Here is a 21,055-nt window from a genome sequence, read left to right as displayed (position 1 = left end):
AATACATTACTGAAGTGATGTTGTTTTAATGATTTAAGACAATTAGTTCCATATAATGATAGTACTTTCTTTACTTCTAAAATAAAGAAGGAAAGAAAAATATGCAATTTCTGATTGTCTTTATTTATTGTTTCCTAGGATCCTCAAAACAATAAGATTTTTCAATGGCAAAATGTGACCTCTTTCAGAAATATTACCCAACTGTCATTCCAATTGATTTCAGAACCAATGATTGGAGATTATACAATTGTTGTAAAAGGAAAATCAGGAAATACACTGATACATGAATTTACTGTTAATAGATACGGTAACCAATTTCTAGGTTTTATTTTCTCATATAAATGAGTTCAAATAAATGAGTAAAATTTTACATTAGACTTAGGCGAATGTAGGTGAAGCTTGATTTGGTTTTCTGCAATCATCTTCTGTTCTCTTATCAATCCTTTCTTGCTCCTCACTCATTATTCTGATCCCTACTTATCTGTTTCCCCTAGGAAACATCTATTTTTTAGAATCCAGATAGTTTTCTAGAATGTATTTAATATATTTCAACAACAACAACAAATGAACCCAGGGACTTGTGTATGCTTGGCAAGCACTCAACCAACTGAGCCATATCCCAGACCCTGTAAAGTTATGAGGACAGGAAAAAGGAAAAAAGAAGGGAGGGGGGATACTGAATTCTTAATGAGACACTATCACTTACTGTGGTGGACTAGTTTCACATACAAGTGGGGGCAATTGAAACATGGTCAGCACAAATGTAAAAATAGGAAAAAATTATGCCATCATAATTTTTTATGCATCATCACTATGGTTATCTACATGATTTCCATTAGTTTTTCTTCCAGCCATATGGGAGCTGAAAATATATATCTCTTTGTTTTCAGTGTTGCCCAAGTTTGAAGTTAAGGTCAGTGCTCCACAAACAATAACTATTTCAGATGATGAATTTCAAGCGGACACATGTGCTAAGTAAGTATTTATTATGATTTGTCCCCACAGGTAACAGAAAGCTCAGAGATAACAAAATAGTTTAGCTATTAAATTTGTTCATATGCTCACATTAAAATTCTTAGAGTATTTTTGAATATTTGAAAAATATAAAGGAAAATGTAAGAAATTAGCTATAATTAATTGTACTCATTGTCATTAACATTGTGATTAGTTTTCCTGTAATCTTTTAGGAATATTTTCTTTGACAGCAATCTTACCTTCTTATCTACAATACTTAAGAAAATATTTTTTCCTTATTATGTCATCCTTTTAAACTATTCTAATTCCTTTCTCTATCAACATATCTTTACATAGTTATCTTTAGCAAATTCACTGAACCATTATTATTTTATTATCTAACATGTGGGCTGTTCCATTTTATTTTTTTAGTAATTAATAATTTTGTAGCATGTACCATTCTATATTACTGTATAATAACTTTGAATTAACAGTTGTTTACTTAGAAAAGATTTACAAAAGGGGAAATACCAAGACAAAATAGATAAAAATCTTGTAATCTTTTGATTGCCTTATTGCTCACCAAAGTATTGTGCCAAGGTACAATTCCAACAGCTGGTACAAAAGTACCTACCTCACTTAGTCTTCACAATCACTGAATATTCCCATAAAAAATAAAATGAATATGAAAAGAGGGGAAAGAAAATCTAACATAGATACAATAAAATATTATTAATTGTATCTTTAAAATACATAAAAATAATAACAGAAAATGAGCTATTGAAATTGTCATAGTGGAACTAAGGAATTTTATACTTTAATTTGAATTCACTTGAGTCCTCTTAATACAAACAATCCAAATTTCTATTTTCTCCTTGGGAAATTATTTCTGATTACTGATATGCTACTTAGTGTCAAATCTCTCTGGCATATAGTGTAAAGTTTCAAGAAGTCAGAATAATGATCGTAATTTAAAGTAATGTAAGAAATAACTTTTCCAACACTAAGGGAGCCCTTTGATGACAGAACCAGGATTTACACCTGGGCTTTATGGCTTTAAAGATACTTCTTGATTAATAATTCCATTATACTTTATGTAAACACTTAAAATATCAATATTTGCCATATCTGTGAAATAATTTATGGCTGACATAAATTACTATTTTTTTAGTATTTTGGCAGTATATTAAAGATACATTATGTAAAGAACTGTATAGTAAACATGTGAGGATAATTTTTGAAGTTCTTCAGAATCTTGGAAACTTTTAGTCTTTTTTAAAGTAGTATTTAATATCTTTGAATTCTAGGGAAATGATCATAAAATTTTTCAGAGTTTCAATGTGAATCTGTGTCAGAATTAATATATGTGAGATTACATATTATCTGTTAAAAATCATGGGATAATCAACATAAGAATGAAGAAATCAAAGATCATAAACTGGTTTTGCTAGAAAACCCTACAGGAAGCCAGAAATTTTAATGCCTTTCGCATTTCTAATGTATTCAAATACCTTGTATTATGCTAAGAAAGTACAACCCCACAAATCAGGAGACCCAAAATGTTTATGCAAAACTTTCTAAGCCAAACACTAACATGAAATTGATTGTTTCTTACATTACTTTAAATTATGATCATTATTCTGACTTCTTGAAACTTAACATTATATGCCAGATACATTTGACATTAAATAGCATATCAGTAATCAGCAATAATAATCTCCTGCCACATGACCAGGCAACTACATAAGAGCTGTGCTTGCTGCAAAGATGTTACTGAGCAGGCTTTGATGGAAGGACGTGAAGTCACTGTCCAGATCTCAATTAACACAATCAAGGAGTTACCTTTTGGGGGTTGAATAGTACTGTACCAGTTGTGCCCAGAGATTTAGTTGGAATGGCTAAGGAAAACAACAGCAAAATTAGATTATTTTAGCAAACAATTTCAGAAATGAATTAGGCTTTTAAGAGTGAAGAAAATTTACCTACAGATAAAGAGATTTTTAATAAATTCCATTAGCACCATCAAAAGCTTTTCAAATCACAAAGGGCTTTCCTACTCTGTGCTGCATGAAGAAGTAAACTACATGTTCCAGGGACAAACCTTAGTCTGTAAATAGTTGTATGATAAAAATTTTATTTTATAAATAAAAGTTAGAAGAAATAATAAGATATTTGTCTTATAATTCTTACATCTTACATGCATTAATGAGACCTAACATTTTTGGCCCAATCTTAGTTCAACTTCTATTTTACATGTGGTTGATAATTAGAACTAACAAATGATTATAGTAATTTAAGTTGAATCAAGATGTCAAAAGCATAAAGTATTTTTATAAAAAAAGAGAAATAGGTTAGCGGAATGACAGGAGAACAGACCATGGAGTGAAACAGATCTGAGTTTGAGTTTTCATTCTTTCAATCACAACATGGGGAAGTTAGCAAATCTCAGTTTACTAATCAAGTTCACTGGAAAAATTAAATCATATAAATAAAGATCTGGTACAGATCAAAGTCCAACAGTCATAAAAGCAAAATATTGTAATCTATAAATTTCCTAATATTAAGATTGATTATCTCCTATGTATTTGCTCTCTATTTTTCTAAATCCAAGTGGAAAGAATCCTTAAGTTAAAAAATACAAGGGGGAGAAATGAATTACAGTAGAGGGGGTAGAGAGAGAAGAGGGGAGGGGAGGGGAGGGGAGGGGAGGGGGGATAGTAGAGGATAGGAAAGGCAGCAGAATACAACAGACACTAGTATGGCAATATGTAAATCAATGGATGTGTAACTGATGTGATTCTGCAATCTGTATACGGGGTAAAAATGGGAGTTCATAACCCACTTGAATCAAAGTGTGAAATATGATATATCAAGAACTATGTAATGTTTTGAACAACCAACAATAAAAATTTAAAAAAATTTAAAAAAAGAAAAAAAACAAACACTGATATTGACTAGCTTTGTGTTTGGTTGAAATTTTGTTGTTGTTGTTGTCAATGGATCTTTATGTATTTATATGTGGTCTGAGAATGGAACCTAGTGCCTCACACATGCTAGGCAAGTGCTCTACCACTGTGCCACAACCCAAGCCCACTGGTTGAAATTTTTCAAAAATTTGCATTATAGTTTTAGGAGAAAATGAGGTAATTTGTGTTGTGCTTGTATTATGCTAAGAAAGTGCAACCCACAAATCAGAAGACCCAAATGTTTATGCAATGTACTATGTACAAAAATACTTTCTAAACCAAACACTAACATGAAATTGGTTGTTTCTTACATTACTTTAAATTATGATCATAATTCTGATCACTCCAGAAGGTATTATAATTTTATTCAAAATATATCCAATTTATGTCAGTTCCAGAAATTTTTTGATTTTTGGAGTGGCAAAATGAGCATTGTTACTTAAAATGCTGATCTGGACATACTTCAAGAACCTGAATCATCCCAGATTTACTTACTTAAATACATATTTTCTGCTAAAGAAAGAGTCACAACTAATTTTTTTCTGATACTTCTATCAGATTAAAAATTATTTTAAAAAATTAATCATTAAATTTTATTTGTTGAGATTTTAAATTACTTCAGATACTATGTTATTGAATTTGGTTTTTTAAAAAGCAGCCACATCCTCCTAATAAATCAATTGACCAATTCTGCGAGGAAGACAGTGCCAATAGGTGAGGATTTGTAATTGAATTGGGTTAGATTCAAGTCTTCATAGTTCAGAGATTTCATGTATAATTGTTGAAAGAGTCCAGAAAATACTGCTCTCATGTCATTCATCTGTAATCACAAGTGCACCTTTTCCCACTAGGTACACTTGTGGCCAGTCTGTGCAAGGAAAAGCCCAAATCCGAGTATGCAGAAAATTTTTTTCTTCTACAAGTTGTGAGAATGAAAACAATGAAATATGTGAGCAATTTATTGCACAGGTACTAACTATAATACTAAAAAAATCTAATTTTTGGCTATTTTATTTCTTTGATTTCATTTATAAAAAGGACTTAACACTATTTTCATTTTGTATAAAATGGAGGACTCAATTACAAAGGGTAAAAAATAAGGAGAAAATACAATGTCTAAAAGTTTCTTACTCTCTAGGCAATGTATATTGTTATTTATTTATCAGTTTTTAGAATTTTTAAAATTTGAAAAAGATTTTTTTTGCGTTCTTCATTTTATATACTAAGTGGCCTCCCCAATCTTTAAATAAACTAATCTGCATTATTTTTCACTATGCAGCCTAGACTTGTCCTTTTAATACAGCTTATGTTCAAACATCTGCAATTCAGATCATATACATCTATTGCTTTAGATTTGCAGTGGTATGTGTATGATGCTGGGGATTGAATTTGGGGCCTTAATATGTCCCCACACCCTGAGATTCATACGTCAAGCCCATAGTTGCTTTCTTCATCTATAACATCATAACTTTAAGATAATGACTCCACCCATTTCTTTTAGTGAGAATTGACTTTGGAATTCCCGTAGTGAAATTTGCATATATCCCATAGTATATATCTGGTTGTCCTGAAGTTACTCCTCAAATTTGATGATCACCCTCTAGGTAAATATCAATAATTGCATATACAGGCAAAAAGAACCCCTAACTTTGTACAGGAAATGCAGGCTAAGAAGTGTTAAATGAATTTCTTCCACATCAGTTGCACATCGTTTCACTGAGGTTGTGATGTAATGCAGTCAACCATTTTACCTAGTGAAAGGTGTTCATTCAGCTAATGTTTTTTCTTTCCCTATATGAAAAACATAGCATTAAAAAAATCTGATGCAACAATCTCTATGTGAGAAGTTTTATTTATTTGAAACATTCCTTGGAGTGAGTTTCCTGAATCTAGGAAACTATAGATTGATATAAACATAAAGATTATTTCAAGAAATATTAGCATATTGCTATCCATAAATTTTAGGCATTCAAATTCTTGTCAGCAAAACATGGGAGTATATTTCCAAAGTTATTTCTAGCAATATATTTAAGACTTCAATTTTTTATCATTTTGTCAGACAAATTTATTTTGTTTTAACATGTATTATCTAATTCCTAGCTAATTTGGGCATCTTTTCATATTTTTGTTATTAATTTGGATTTGGTCTTTTGAGAACTATTAATTGGCTCTGCTTTTCCCTATTAATATAAAACTAAAACTTTCTTTCATTATAAACATTATTCTCTATCCTCTAAGCAAATTTTTCCAGTATATTTAATTAAGTCAAAGCATTGACTTTGAAATTATGCTATTTTTGACATCCCAAGGTTCTTACCATTTATGGGTTTCAGGATTATGGAGAAAATGTCTGATTTGTCCTTCTGTTGTACATGTAACTACCTAAGTATGCTTTAAGAGTATTTCAATTTCTTTAGTAAACATAAAATTAATTTTTTATATGTTTAATATAAGAAGTTTGTTTTCTCCCATATGGATATTGAGTTCATAGCACTCATTTTACATGTTTGCTTTCCCTCTTCATTCTAAATGACTCTTGTGTTTGCCTATTGTATAGGTTTTTAGTATAGTCTTATGTTATTTTGGGGTCATCATCATTAGCCTTCATCTTATTAATTCTTTTTCCTAATATTTTTAGTTGAAACTTTAAATATACAGTCATCCCTCCCTATCAATGGAAGTTGGATCCACAACCCCCATATACGAAAATCTATAGATAGCCGGGGCGCTTCTATAAAAGGGTGTAGATTTGCATATAGCCTAGCACATCCTCCAGTACACTTTAAACCTCTCTAGAGTACTTATGATATGTACAAATGTACATGTGATTTCAATAGTTGTTATACTGTATTATTAAGGAATAATGACAAGTAAAAAAGTCTGCTTGCGTTCAGTGCAGGTACACTTTTTTCCAAATATTTTTTCCATTATTGGTTAAATCCATGGGTGTGGAGCCCACGAATACAAAGCTTCATTTAGTAATACACATATTCAGTGCTTTATATTTTTCTTTCGCCACACAGCTTAATATTATTTGATGCAAAGCTTTTTCCTTTACCCCAATATCTAGATTCTTACTAGTTTACATTATTTTTCTCTTTGAAGGATTACTGAAAATGTTTTTCTCCTAATTTTAAAGACATTAAGATTCTTTTGGCCACTTTTAATTATTTCATTTTAATTTGTATTATTTAGACAAAGTAGAAGTAATGTTTTTGATGTCATTGATAAAATAGTTCCTAGTCTAGAGGAGTACACACTCTACAAACTACACACTTGTTTAGCTCCAACACCTTTTAACTCTGTGGCCTTGAGTAGGTTATATAATGTACTTGTGTTTCAGTTTATTCATCCTTATAATTGGTTTAATAATAGTGCCTGGCTCATATGACAGTTTTGAGGACCAAATGAATTGACAGGTACTTCTGTTTAAAATTTAAATTAGTAAATATTTTTTTCAAATAAAACAAAATCTTTTAAATTATTGATGTTACTGGTCAAAGGTTATCTACAGATTTTTCCTTATTTTAAATGAACAATTGATCTGAAGAAGTGTTTATTTTGATGGTACACCTTTAAAGAGTGATTCTTTTCCACCTGTTTTAATGCCTTTCAAGATGATTTTAATTAAAAGTAATTAAATATTACTTTAAAAATATTATTCAACTTCATTTCCATCCTTTAATCTCTTCCCATTGACACTGCTTTCAATAGAATTTATTTTGAATCTGTAAAATAAAGATTATCTACTTTACCTTTTTTTGATATGCTGATATAATCTTTCCCCTCCCCTCCCTTCTCCTCTTTAGTTTTTTTTCTTTAATTATTTCAAAAGTCAGGGTTGGTGGTTATATACTTTTGCTAAAATTTCATAGTTTTTAAAATACTCTTAAATCCCTAACTTTTCCACTATATTTCTCTTTATTTTTCAGTTGAAAAATGGTTGTGTTTCTCAAATTGTACATACAAAAATCTTCCAATTTTATCGTTCTGGACTTTTTATGACATTGAATATCAATGTAGTTGTTACAGAATTTGGGACAGGTAAGAATTGAATTTTATGTACAACTGGGATATCAGCTTACTGGGAAGAAGCTTTTTGAGTTAGCAGTATGTACAAAATACACATCAATTATTGCTCAAACTGGTAAAATGTACTTTTTGCCTTTAGGTCAACTTGAGGTTTGTTTTTGAATAAAATTCTCCTAATTATATTTAAAGATAGAATAATTATGTAACTTTTTTATATTTTCATCTGTTTTTGTGACTCTATTAATCAGAAGTAGTAGACTTGAGCTAATAAATTGGCTATTCCTTTTTAATTATATATATATATATATATATATATATATATATATATATATATATATATATATCAATTGATAAAAAAATTACCAAAGTCTAACATCTGATTTAATTCTCAGTTTTTAAAATCTATGTCCCCAGGACCAATCCAGTTTTTTTTTTTTTTTAAACACAGTCACATTTTGTTTACCTTGCTTAACAGCTATAAGCAAAGTAGAGAACTTCTGTCAAATACTCAACCCAGAGTGGCCCACACCCTAGAATAACTGTTAGGCTCTTTATGGAAGTTTATCAACCCCTGATTTATTAGAATTGGGAACATTTGCAAGTGAAAAAAAAACTATTAGTGAGAAAATAATTTTGTACTATGTATGTACAAACTCATACATATATAGTGAGTGCTCAGTAAATATTTGTAAAAAGAATAAAAAACCAGGAAAGTGAGATTTTAATTTGGGCAAGGGAACCAATTGAATTGCTCATAATTTCTTGTTACTTAAAAAGGGGTTGGACGTATGCTATTTAGTGATTTATGTACATATACTTGATCAATATTGTGATAGCTCTCACAATAGGTGAGTTTGTCACACTTACTATTAGCAACTTAGCTAAATATATTTCATTCTGCCTATTTACTTGGTTTTTTGATATCTCAAGCCATTTCTTTTTACTTTGCTTTTCAAATCTGAATAAAGTCTAAATATTACATTTATTTTGTAGTGTCGAGAAAGTTTTCAGAAAGTGAAAATCCTATTGTGGAGATGTTTAAGATATTCTCCATCATAAAGTTACAAGCCAGAACTGAGTGAATTGATAGGAAGGAAGAATTTGAGAGCATTTTCTCCTGCTCCTGATTTAATTATTTCCATACTAACATCATCATTCCTTTTGAAGATACAGATTGTGTGTATTTCAAACAATTTACATCTCCTTTTCAATATAGAACAAAAATGTAAACCTGTGTTTAGAGAGTTCTCACATGTACCATGTACCTTAAGCTTTTTTTTTTTTTTTTCTTTTGGGGTTTTGAGATTGAAGCCAGGGCCTTGCCCATGTTAGGCAAATGCTCCATCATGGAGCTATATCCCCAGCTCTGAAATATTTGGTGGAATAGTTAATTCTTTCTGGACACTGTGTTTCCTCATTTCTTACAGGTGTACAGATCAGTGAAAAGACCTCCATTTTTATCACTCCATTGCTTGGCAGAGTGAACTTTGAGAATACGGACCCTTTCTATAGAAGAGGAATTTCTTATTTTGGAACTGTAGGTTTAACTTTAAAAAATGCAGGTCCTATTTCATTTTATTAGATCACTGATTATCCTTTGAAAATTTCTGGATACTTTTTTTTCTACTTTCATAATACATTTTCAGTATTACCATGTCTGATATACTGAAAAAGTCCTAGGCTAACAGTAATAAATACAATCTTAGCTGTTTCCATATTTTATATATAAACACATAAATACTTAATGAAACATCTTTCTGTTCATTAGAATTTAAGAAAATTTCTATTGTGTGATCAAAGTTAAGGACAGAAAATTATTTCTCTGTAGGAATATGACATTTTATATTCAAAGAGTATTAACATTTTTTTGTACAGCTTAAATTTTATGGTCCTAATAATGTACCTTTGGTGAGCAAGTTATTGCAATTGGAGCTCAATGATAAATTTATAGGAAATTACACTACAGATGAGGATGGTGAAGCTCAGTTTTCCATCGATACTTCAGATATATTTGATCCAGAGTTCAATCTGAAGGTAAGACATCAAAGAACAGATGAAGACTGGTAGGTATCCCACGTCATATTCAAATGTTAGTAATTTTGAACATTAGGAATCTCTCTCTCTCTCTCTCTGTCTCTCTCTACCTCTGCCTCTCTCTCACTCTCCCTCTCCCTCTTTCTTTCTCTTTTACAGATCCTCTCTCTGAGGGTATTTTTTTTAAATTATTGTTTATTTTTAGTTACATGACAGCAGAATCCATTTTGATATAATTATTCAAGCATAGAATATATCTTATTCTAGTTAGAATCTCACTCTTATGGATGTGCATAACAGTGGGATTCACTGTGATGTTTTCATATATGTACATGTGAAAATCACGTCAGATTCATTCTACTGTCTCTTAAAAGACAACATATGTTTTGTTATTTGCTTGTTGGTTAAATAATGTGTGAGATTTGCTCAAGATGATGAGAAGATAATGATACTACAATACAATCATTATAAGTTCTATAACAACCAGTATTTTCTTCTGAGGAGTTAGAAATAGCTCATGAAGAAAATTTGGCTTTTTTTTTCCCTCAGATCATTTCATACATAAATAAGGGAAATACTCTGATTTCTCTTTTCTGCTGCTTAAATGGAATTTTGCAGTTAAACAATTTGTCAGTCTTCAAATGTAGCTTCAGGAAACAGAGATTACATTTCATTCTCTTTCAATCAAAAGTAAGAAACAATTTATTGTTAGTCTAGTAAAATGTTTATACAATTATGGTATAAAAGAGAAAGCTATTATTATTTCACTTCCAATAACTCCACAATGAAATGTCAGCCCCAAGCTAAGTTTCCTCCTTGCTTGGAAGACATGTCTTCTGTTACTGTCTTTGGAAGTCTTTGCCTCTCTAAGATCCTTCTCTTTCTTTTCTCATGTCAGGCTTCATATGTTCAACCTAAGAGCTGCTATCCTAACAGCTGGTTGACACCTGAATATTCGGATGCCTACTTCAGAGTCTCACGCTTTTATTCACGAACCAGCAGCTTCCTGAAGATTGCTCCTGAACCGAAACAGCTTAGATGTAACCAACAGAAGATTATTACCATTCATTACTCCTTAAATCCTGATGCATATAAGGATGATTCACATGTCAACTTCTACTATTTAGTAAGTCTCAGTTAGTGTATTCTTGGAATCCTGCCTAATTATGAGTCTTCTGAGCACAGGACAGTTCAGACAGTGTGCATTAGTTGTGCCATGCCAATCTGAATGAATTCCACCCTCTCACTTTGCTGGCAAATGCTACAGGATCCATTAGAAACAAACAGATAAAATGCTCTCAGATTATTTGTTTCCCTAAGATTTAAAAACTTATTATTCAGAATCTGCTTTTTTCGGTATTCAATTATTAATTCATATCAGGTGTTTAGAACGCTTTGTAATAGTTGAATATTAGGCAGATGCAAAAAAAATACAATGGAAGATTCACTTTGATAAGCAGTAAAAGGAAGTAGCTGGCCTGTGTCTATCCATTTTGTGTCTTCTGCCGCAGTCTGGCTGGGCACAAAATCACGAGCCACTCAAGCAGGAACAAAGTTTATTTTTTTGAAACTGCCGCCAATGTCCGGTACCGCCCGGGAAGATTTTTTCCACCCACGCGGCCTCCTCCTGACCCGCAGAGAGAGCTCCTCCCCCGGAACTCCCTCCTACTGTACTTCCCCAACCAATGGGAACTCTCCAGGAGTCCCATAGCCGGCCTAGGTGAACAGCAGGAGTCCAATATCCATATGAATGCAAATCTTAACATAATCATATCATCTCAATGGCTAGCTGGCGTCACCTTTAGACTAAAAATGCCATGCATCATATACTTGGCTCTTAGCAGTCTTCAAGGCAGATTGCAGAGTGACAGACAGACTTGGAAATTAAGGCAGCCCACCCTCTTGTTGCTTCTTGTTGTTTTTGTTGTTGTCATTGTCTTCTTCTTTTGCTTGTATTTTTGCGGGTGTGGGTGGGTACTAGGGACTGAACCCAGAGTCACTCTACCACTCAGCTCCATCCCCAGCATTTTTACTTTTTTAAGACAAGGTCTCACTAAGGTGCTTGTGGCCTTGCAATTTTTCTGAAGCTGGCCTTGAAGTTGTGATGCCCCTGCCTCAGCCTCCTGAGTCACTACCACACACAGCTTCCACCATCTCCTCTTAATCAGACAAGTTAGTCCATCTTGGACAGGTTCTTTAAACTCCTTAAGCCTTGGTTTCCTCAGATGTATATATGTAATTAGAAATGATAAGTTTTCCCTCCTAGGGTGGGGATTCCATGTCAGGTACTGCCCTTGTATGTATTGGCTGGCTTCATCAGCCTTACGGAAGTCTCATTTTTACAGCTAATGGAACAGAGGCAAACAGATAGAATGATGTGTCTTAAATCATATAGTTGATGGAGATTAGATAAAGACATATTCAGAGCCAGAAAGTCTGGATAAAATTCTCCTCCTCCTACAGTGCATTTCACATTGTTCACAGAGTTTCTAGTCCATGATAGGCTCCCAATCTATTGTGGTTACTTTCTGTTCTTCTTCAAATATGCCAAGTTCACTTTTAATTTGTGGAAGCTTCCGTATCTTATGTAACAGAATTATCATGAGATAATTCATTATATAATGACAATATGATATGATATTAGGCAATAGATTTCATAGTGTGTTTTCTTTGTCCTGCACAGATGATGGTGAAAGGAGCTATCTTTGTCAGTGGACAAAAGGAAATCAAAAACAAAGGTGTATATAATGCAACCATTTATAAATATGTACTTTACCTTTTTTCTCTTTGAGGAAATATTATTAGAGAGTCTAGAAGTTGAATTGAAATAAGAGCACTTATTTCAATTTGAGGACAGAGTACAAATAGGATGGCTTAAAAAAGCTGCTAAATAATTGGATAAATGACAGTTTGACCTCTTTCTACTATTCCCAGGTCATCGAGTACATTACAGAAAAGGGATTTCCAAAACCAGAGTATTCTAATTACCTACATTACCCAGTCTTATTTTTCATATGTAGTTGGCATTATTTGATTTGCTTGTCTTTAAAACAAAGCCTAATTTGTGCTTTATATCTTATGGATGATATAAGTCATTCTCTTTTATCTAAGCATACCCAGTGATGCAAGAAATTTTTGGCATTATCTGTTAATCTCCTGTTTACACAGCCTGGAATGGGAACTTCTCATTCCCCATCAGCATCAGTGCTGATCTGGCTCCTGTGGCTGTCCTCTTTGTCTACACCCTTCACCCCAGTGGAGAAATCGTGGCTGACAGTGTCAAGTTCCAGATTGAGAAATGTTTTAAAAACAAGGTGATTTTTCTTCTATGTGTGACCTGTCCAGAGTAAGAAGAGTAAGCAGTTTGCTTCTTACTACCTCCTTAATGGACCACTCTGATCTTTACGTGGCAATCTCACAATAAGTAGGGGTATCAATAAAGTTATTAGGGAATCAGAGAATTGCCAAAGGGAAAGAATTATCCTTGACAGTAGTGCCAATCCCGAGATGAGAGAAGGGTGGTAAAGGAGATGTCCCTTTAAGGAGAGTTGAGGGTGAACATGGGCTGGAGGAATATATGTACAGAATCTATAAGGATTTCTTTAGAAACTATTGAATTTATTCAGATTTTCCTCATAGAAATCATCTCTATTCCTTTTCTTTCTCTTCAGGTTAGCATAAAGTTCCATAAGGAGCAGGGGCTTCCTGGCTCTAATGCCAGTCTCAATCTTCAAGCAGCTCCTGACTCATTCTGTGCCCTCCGGGCTGTGGATAAAAGTGTCCTCCTGCTGAAATCGGAACAACAGCTATCAGCTGAAAGTGTAAGATCCCTGATTTCCTATCTGGACTCTAAGTCTTACCCTTCATATGGAGCTTATGTGACATGGAACATGTTGAAACTATTGACTATTTCTTCCTTTGTTACTTTGTGAATTATTCACTTATTTTCTTTGACTTACTCAACACTCATAGTAAAACATAATTCTATAGATGATGTTTATTAGTTCAATGGGGATAATAAGACAATGGAGATCCAGGAAATCATCTTCATCATGGTAGTCAAAATTAATATCATCAAAGATGGGAAGATGGATCTTGTGTACCGTGGGTGTAATATCCTGAAAAACACATCATTTTTTGTGGTATCCTCATCAACATTTACACTTAAATTTAGCATTCATTGATAATTCTTGCCTGAACCAATATTGTTATAATAGTTGATGGTGGTTTTTCCAGTTTTACTTCTTCCTCTTTACTTGAGGACACACTTTTTTTTTTTTTTTACTCAATGGTACATAATTTATTGCTATTCTTAATTATTTTTATGTTCAAATTGTTCCAGGTTTGTTCAGTAGGAAAATCATCAAGTTGGTCTCCATGTCCTCTTTGGTATGTCCATATGCTGGTTCTAGCACTCACCAACTTTCTACTTTAAGAGGTTCCAGAATTATGTTGTACATTCTTTGCATTAATCTTAAAAATCAGTATTTTTCCAGGGATCCCTGATTTCTAGTATAGAATAATAGTAATCTAATTTATCTTGTTTCATTTTATAGCTATCTAGTTGATACAACACCATCTTTGCTCTGTTAGTTTAAAATATGACCTTTGTCATATGTTTCTATTTGTAGTTATGTTTATTTCTGAATTTTATATTCCATTTCACTGGTCTGTCTTATCATGTCTCAGCCCCACACTGTTTTAATTATAGAGAATCTGTGGTAAGTACTAATTTTTGTTGTGAATCAAATTCTTTGGCTTTCCTGGGTGCCCCAGTCACTTCAATTTTATGGTTCCCATAGATATTCTTGTTGATTTTATGTACCAACTTATTTCCAAGTTCTCAAATTCCAGCCTATTGATATTTTTTGTTGTAATTACATAGACTTTATAAATTAACTTAATAATTTCATCTTTATGGGATGATGTTCTGATTAAGACCAATAAATCTCTGTTTATTTGTCCAAGCATACTTTTGTGTTCTTTGTGAATTTTAGTTTTAAATAATTCTCTTAAATAGTTTCTTACTAAGCTTACCAGCATTTAGCTTACCAGCATTTTAACTTTTTTTCTGTTTACTGTAAATAGATTTTTTTCCTTCCATTATATATTCTAAATGTTTTTATTTCTGTTCTTGGGAGTTATTTTTGCATAGTAATTTTATATTTTGCAAAATTGCCAGATTGCTTTTGGTTGAGTTAGTTTTCCATTGGTTTTCTAGGGGCTTTTAGATATGCAACTATATTATCAGAAAATAGTTTTACCTTTCATTTTTCATTTTATATGATTATTTTTTCCCTTAACATGAGTACAGTACCAAATTGCAAGGCAACAATAGCATTCTTGCCTTGTTCTTAACCTTAGTATAAATGACTAGTGTTTGGTGCATTTGTGTATCATAGACTCTTACCAATTTTCTTTTTCTTTTGATGAAAATAATTTTTTTAAGCTTTTCTTCTATACTAATGTCAGTTTTGGCATATTGTTATTTTTTAAGAAATTAAGATATTTTATATATTTTAAATTTTTTGTTGAAAAATGGACTCTCAATAATTTTACTATGTTGCATCACTACATTCCTTTTATTTTTATGTTTTCCTGTATTATATAATTGTTATTTTGTATATTTGTACTTCTTTCCTTATTAGATTAATTAGTAGTTTCCCTATTTTGCTCTTCTCCCCAAAATAGGATTTTAATCTATCAGTAAGATGCAGTATGGGTTTTTTGGTACTCGATCACAATTTATCATTCCCTTAGCAGTACTTCATTTTGTTGTTGTTGTTTTTAGCTAGTTTTTTCTTTAACATAAAATTTACACAGTTTTCTCATTTTTTTTATTGGTTTGAATGTTTAGGAGTTTTTCTGTATTGTGTGTGTGTGTGTGTGTATGTGATGCATGCCCCTGAGGATCAACCCCACGGCCTTGAGCATGTTAGGCAAGTATTCCAGCATTGAGCTATACCCAACCCTGATCTCTACTTTCAAAAATATCCCATGTATTCTGATATGTGATGATGGCTCCATTTTTATTTTAAAGAAATTCTTCAATTTCTGTTTGCATTTGTCCTTTCATCAAAAATTTACTTACTAGAACATTTTTTAATTGACCTGTAAAAATGCCTTTTTATTTTGGAATTTTATTTTAGTTTCAATTTATAGTGTCTCATAATCAGTAATATTTCTATTTTATAAAGTCTACTGATATATTTTTGTGCCCAAATACGTTTTTTTTTTTTTAATTTTTTATTGTGGGTTGTTCAAAACATTACAAATTTCTTGACATATCATATTCCACACTTTGATTCAAGTGGGTTATGAACTCCCACCTTCACCCCATACACAGATTGCAGAATCACATCAGTTACACATCCATTGATTTACAAATTGCCATACTAGTGTCTGTTGTGCTCCACTGCCTTTCCCATCCTCCACACTCCCCCCTCCCCACCTCTCCCCTCCCCTCCCCTCCTCTCTCTCTACCTCCTCCACTGTATAACCCTGAGGGTCTCCTTCCATTACCATGCAATTTTCCTTCTCTCTCCCTTTCCCTCCCACCTCTCATCCCTGTTAAATGTTAATCTTCTTCTCCTGTTCTTCGTCCCTACACTGTTCTTAGATACTCTCCTTATATCAAAGAAGACATTTGGCATTTGTTTTTTAGGGATTGGCTAGCTTCACTTAGCATAATCTGCTCTAATGCCATCCATTTCCCTGTAAATTCTATGATTTTGTCATTTTTTAATGCAGAGTAATACTCCATTGTGTATAAATGCCACATTTTTTTTATCCATTCGTCTATTGAAGGGCATCTAGGTTGGTTCCACAGTCTTGCTATTGTGAACTGTGCTGCTATGAACATCGATGTAGCAGTGTCCCTGTAGCATGCTCTTTTTAGGTCTTTAGGGAATAGACTGAGAAGGGGAATATCTGGGTCAAATGGTGGCTCCATTCCCAGCTTTCCAAGAAATCTCCATACTGCTTTCCAAATTGGCTGCACCAATCTGCAGTCTCACCAGCAATGTACAAGTGTACCCTTTTCCCCACATCCTCGCCAGCACTTGTTGTTGTTTGACTTCATAATGGCTGCCAATCTTACTGGAGTGAGATGGTATCTTAGGGTGGTTTTGATTTGCATTTCTCTGACAGCTAGAGATGGTGAGCATTTTTTCATGTACTTGTTGATTGACTGTATGTCCTCCTCTGAGAAGTGTCTGTTCAGGTCCTTGGCCCATTTGTTGATTGGGCTGTTTGTTCTCTTATTGTCTAATTTTTTGAGTTCTTTGTATACTCTGGATATTAGGGCTCTATCTGAAGTGTGAGGAGTAAAGATTTGTTCCCAGGGTGTAGGCTCCCTATTTACCTCTCTTATTGTTTCTTTTGCTGAGAAAAAACTTTTTAGTTTGAGTAAGTCCCATTTGTTGATTCTAGTTATTAACTTTTGTGCTATGGGTGTCCTATTGAGGAATTTGGAGCCCGACCCCACCGACTGTAGATCGTAGCCAACTTTTTCTTCTATCAGACGGCGCGTCTCTGATTTGATATCAAGCTCCTTGATCCATTTTGAATTCACTTTTGTGCATGGCGAGAGAAAGGGATTCAGTTTCATTTTGTTGCATATGGATTTCCAGTTTTCCCAGCACCATTTGTTGAAGATGCTATCCTTCCTCCATTGCATGCTTTTAGCCCCTTTATCAAATATAAGATAGTTGTAGTTTTGTGGATTGGTTTCTGTGTCCTCTATTCTGTACCATTGGTCCACCCGCCTGTTTTGGTACCAGTACCATGCTGTTTTTGTTACTATTGCTCTGTAGTATAGTTTGAAGTCTGGTATCGCTATACTGCCTGATTCACACTTCCTGCTTAGCATTGTTTTTGCTATTCTGGGTCTTTTATTTTTCCATATGAATTTCATAATTGCTTTCTCTATTTCTACAAGAAATGCCGTTGGGATTTTGATTGGCATTGCATTAAACCTATAGAGAACTTTTGGTAATATCGCCATTTTGATGATGTTAGTTCTGCCTATCCATGAACAGGGTATATTTTTCCATCTTCTAAGATCTTCTTCTATTTCTCTCTTTAGGGTTCTGTAGTTTTCATTGTATAAGTCTTTCACCTCTTTTGTTAGGTTGATTCCCAAGTATTTTATTTTTTTTGAAGATATTTTGAATGGAGTTGTTGTCCTCATTTCCATTTCAGAGGATTTGTCGCTGATATACAGGAATGCCTTTGATTTGTGCGTGTTGATTTTATATCCTGCCACTTTGCTGAATTCATTTATTAGCTCTAATAGTTTCTTTGTAGACCCTTTTGGGTCTGCTAGGTATAGAATCATATCATCTGCAAATAGTGATAATTTAAGTTCTTCTTTTCCTATTTTGATGCCTTTAATTTCTTTCGTCTGTCTAATTGCTCTGGCCAGTGTTTCGAGAACTATGTTGAACAGAAGTGGAGAGAGAGGGCATCCCTGTCTAGTTCCAGATTTTAGAGGGAATGCCTTCAGTTTTTCTCCATTCAGAATGATGCTAGCCTGAGGCTTAGCATAGATTGCTTTTACAATATTGAGGTATGTTCCTGTTATCCCTAGTTTTTCTAGAGTTTTGAACATAAAGGGATGCTGTACTTTGTCAAATGCTTTTTCCGCATCTATCGAGATGATCATATGGTTCTTATTTTTAAGTCTATTGATGTGGTGAATAACATTTATTGATTTCCGTATATTGAACCAGCCTTGCATCCCTGGGATGAATCCTACTTGATCATGGTGTACAATTTTTTGATATGTTTTTGTATCCGATTCGCCAGAATTTTATTGAGGATTTTTGCATCTAGGTTCATTAGAGATATTGGTCTGTAGTTTTCTTTCTTTGAAGTGTCTTTGTCTGGTTTAGGTATCAGGGTGATGTTGGCCTCATAGAATGAATTTGGAAGTTCTCCCTCCTTTTCTATTTCCTGAAGTAGCTTGAAAAGTATTGGTATTAGTTCTTCTTTAAAGGTTTTGTAAAATTCTGCTGTATACCCATCTGGACCTGGGCTTTTCTTAGTTGGTAGTCTTTTTATGGTTTCTTCTATTTCCTCAATTGATATTGGTCTGTTTAGGTTTTCTATATCCTCCTGACTCAATCTGGGCAGATCATATGACTTAAGAAATTTATCTATGCCTTCACTATCTTCTAATTTGTTGGAGTATAAGGATTCAAAATAGTTTTTGATTATCTTCTGTATTTCTGAAGTGTCTGTTGTGATATTGCCTTTTTCATCCCGTATGCTAGTAATTTGAGTTCTCTCTCTTCTTCTCTTCGCTAGCATCGCTAAGGGTCTGTCGATTTTGTTTATTTTTTCAAAGAACCAACTTTTAGTTTTGTCAATTTTTTCAATTGTTTCTTTTGTTTCGATTTCATTAATTTCAGCTCTGATTTTAATTATTTCTTGCCTTCTACTTCTTTTGCTGTTGTTTTGCTCTTCTTTTTCAAGGATTTTGAGATGAAGTATGAGATCATTTATTTGTTGGTTTTTTCTTTTTTTAAGGAATGAACTCCAAGCAATGAATTTTCCTCTTAGAACTGCTTTCAATGTGTCCCATAGATTCCGATATGTTGTGTCTGTGTTTTCATTTATCTCTAAGAATTTTTTAATTTCCTTCTTGATGTCTTCTATAACCCATTGATCATTCAGTAACCTATTGTTCATTCTCCAAGTGATGTATGCTTTTTCCTTCCTTCTTTTATCATTGATTTTCAGTTTCATTCCATTATGATCAGATAAGATGCATGGTATTATCTCTACTCCTTTATATTGTCTAAGAGTTGCCCTGTGACATAATATATGATCTATTTTTGAGAAGGATCCATGTGCTGCTGAGAAAAAAGTGTAACTGCTTGATGTTGGGTGGTATGTTCTGTATATGTCAATTAGGTCTAGGTTATTAATAGTGTTATTGAGTTCTATAGTTTCCTTATTCAACTTTTGTTTGGAAGATCTGTCCAGTGGCGAGAGAGGTGTGTTGAAGTCTCCCATGATTATGGTATGGTGGTCTATTAGACTCTTGAACTTGAGAAGAGTTTGTTTGACGAACATAGCTGCACCATTGTTTGGGGCATAAATATTGATGATTGTTATGTCTTGTTGGTGTATGGTTCCCTTAAGCAGTATGTAGTGTCCCTCTTTATCTCTTTTGATTAACTTTGGCTTGAAATCTATTTTATTTGATATGAGTATGGACACTCCTGCTTGTTTCCGAAGTCCATATGAGTGATATGATTTTTCCCAACCTTTCACCTTCAGCCTATGTATGTCTTTTCCTATCAAATGCGTCTCCTGTAGGCAGCATATTGTTGGGTCTTGTTTTGTGATCCATTCTACTAGCCTGTGTCTCTTAATTGGTGAGTTTAAGCCATTAACATTTAGGGTTATTATTGAGATATGGGTTGTTCTTCCAGCCATATTTGTTTATTTCTGTTACTAAACATGGTTTGTTTTCCTCTTTGATTATTCCCCCCCCCTTTACTGTCCTACCTCCCACTGTTGGTTTTCATTGTTATTTTCCATTTCCTCTTCCTGTAATGTTTTGCCAAGGATGTTTTGAAGAGATGGTTTTCTAGCTGCGAATTCTTTAAACTTTTGTTTATCGTGGAAGGTTTTAATTTCATCCTCCATCCTGAAGCTTAATTTCGCTGGATACACAATTCTTGGTTGGAACCCATTTTCTTTCAGTGTTTGAAATATGTTATTCCAGGATCTTCTAGCTTTCAGAGTCTGTGTTGAAAGATCAGCTCTTATCCTGATTGGCTTACCCCTAAATGTAATCTGCTTCCTTTCTCTTGTAGCTTTTAAAATTCTCTCCTTATTCTGTATGTTGGGCATCTTCATTATAATGTGTCTAGGTGTGGATCTCTTATGATTTTGCACATTCGGCGTCCTGTAGGCTTCTAGGATTTAGGATTCTGTCTCATTCTTCAAGTCTGGGAAGTTTTCTTGTATTATTTCATTGAATAGACTTCTCATTCCTTTGGTTTGGAGCTCTGTACCTTCCTGTATCCCAATGACTCTTAAGTTTGGTCTCTTAA

General features: G+C 33.3%; 1 protein-coding gene across 1 annotated transcript in view; it reads left to right on the top strand.

Moving 5' to 3' along the window:
* Positions 1-21,055, top strand: part of LOC114079386 (ovostatin homolog 2-like) — a 55,239-nt gene that overhangs the window by 4,133 nt on the left and 30,051 nt on the right. The window contains exons 6-15 of the mRNA XM_027920629.2: positions 139-307; positions 891-975; positions 4,772-4,889; positions 7,853-7,964; positions 9,380-9,489; positions 9,828-9,986; positions 10,885-11,112; positions 12,670-12,724; positions 13,155-13,300; positions 13,658-13,807. Of these exons, the coding sequence (XP_027776430.2) occupies positions 139-307; positions 891-975; positions 4,772-4,889; positions 7,853-7,964; positions 9,380-9,489; positions 9,828-9,986; positions 10,885-11,112; positions 12,670-12,724; positions 13,155-13,300; positions 13,658-13,807 (1,332 nt within the window). The remainder of the gene's footprint in view (positions 1-138; positions 308-890; positions 976-4,771; positions 4,890-7,852; positions 7,965-9,379; positions 9,490-9,827; positions 9,987-10,884; positions 11,113-12,669; positions 12,725-13,154; positions 13,301-13,657; positions 13,808-21,055) is intronic.

This window comes from Marmota flaviventris, chromosome 3 (assembly GCF_047511675.1).
Source record: "Marmota flaviventris isolate mMarFla1 chromosome 3, mMarFla1.hap1, whole genome shotgun sequence".
NCBI lineage: Eukaryota > Metazoa > Chordata > Mammalia > Rodentia > Sciuridae > Marmota > Marmota flaviventris.
This window is presented reverse-complemented; position numbering and strand designations above follow the sequence as displayed.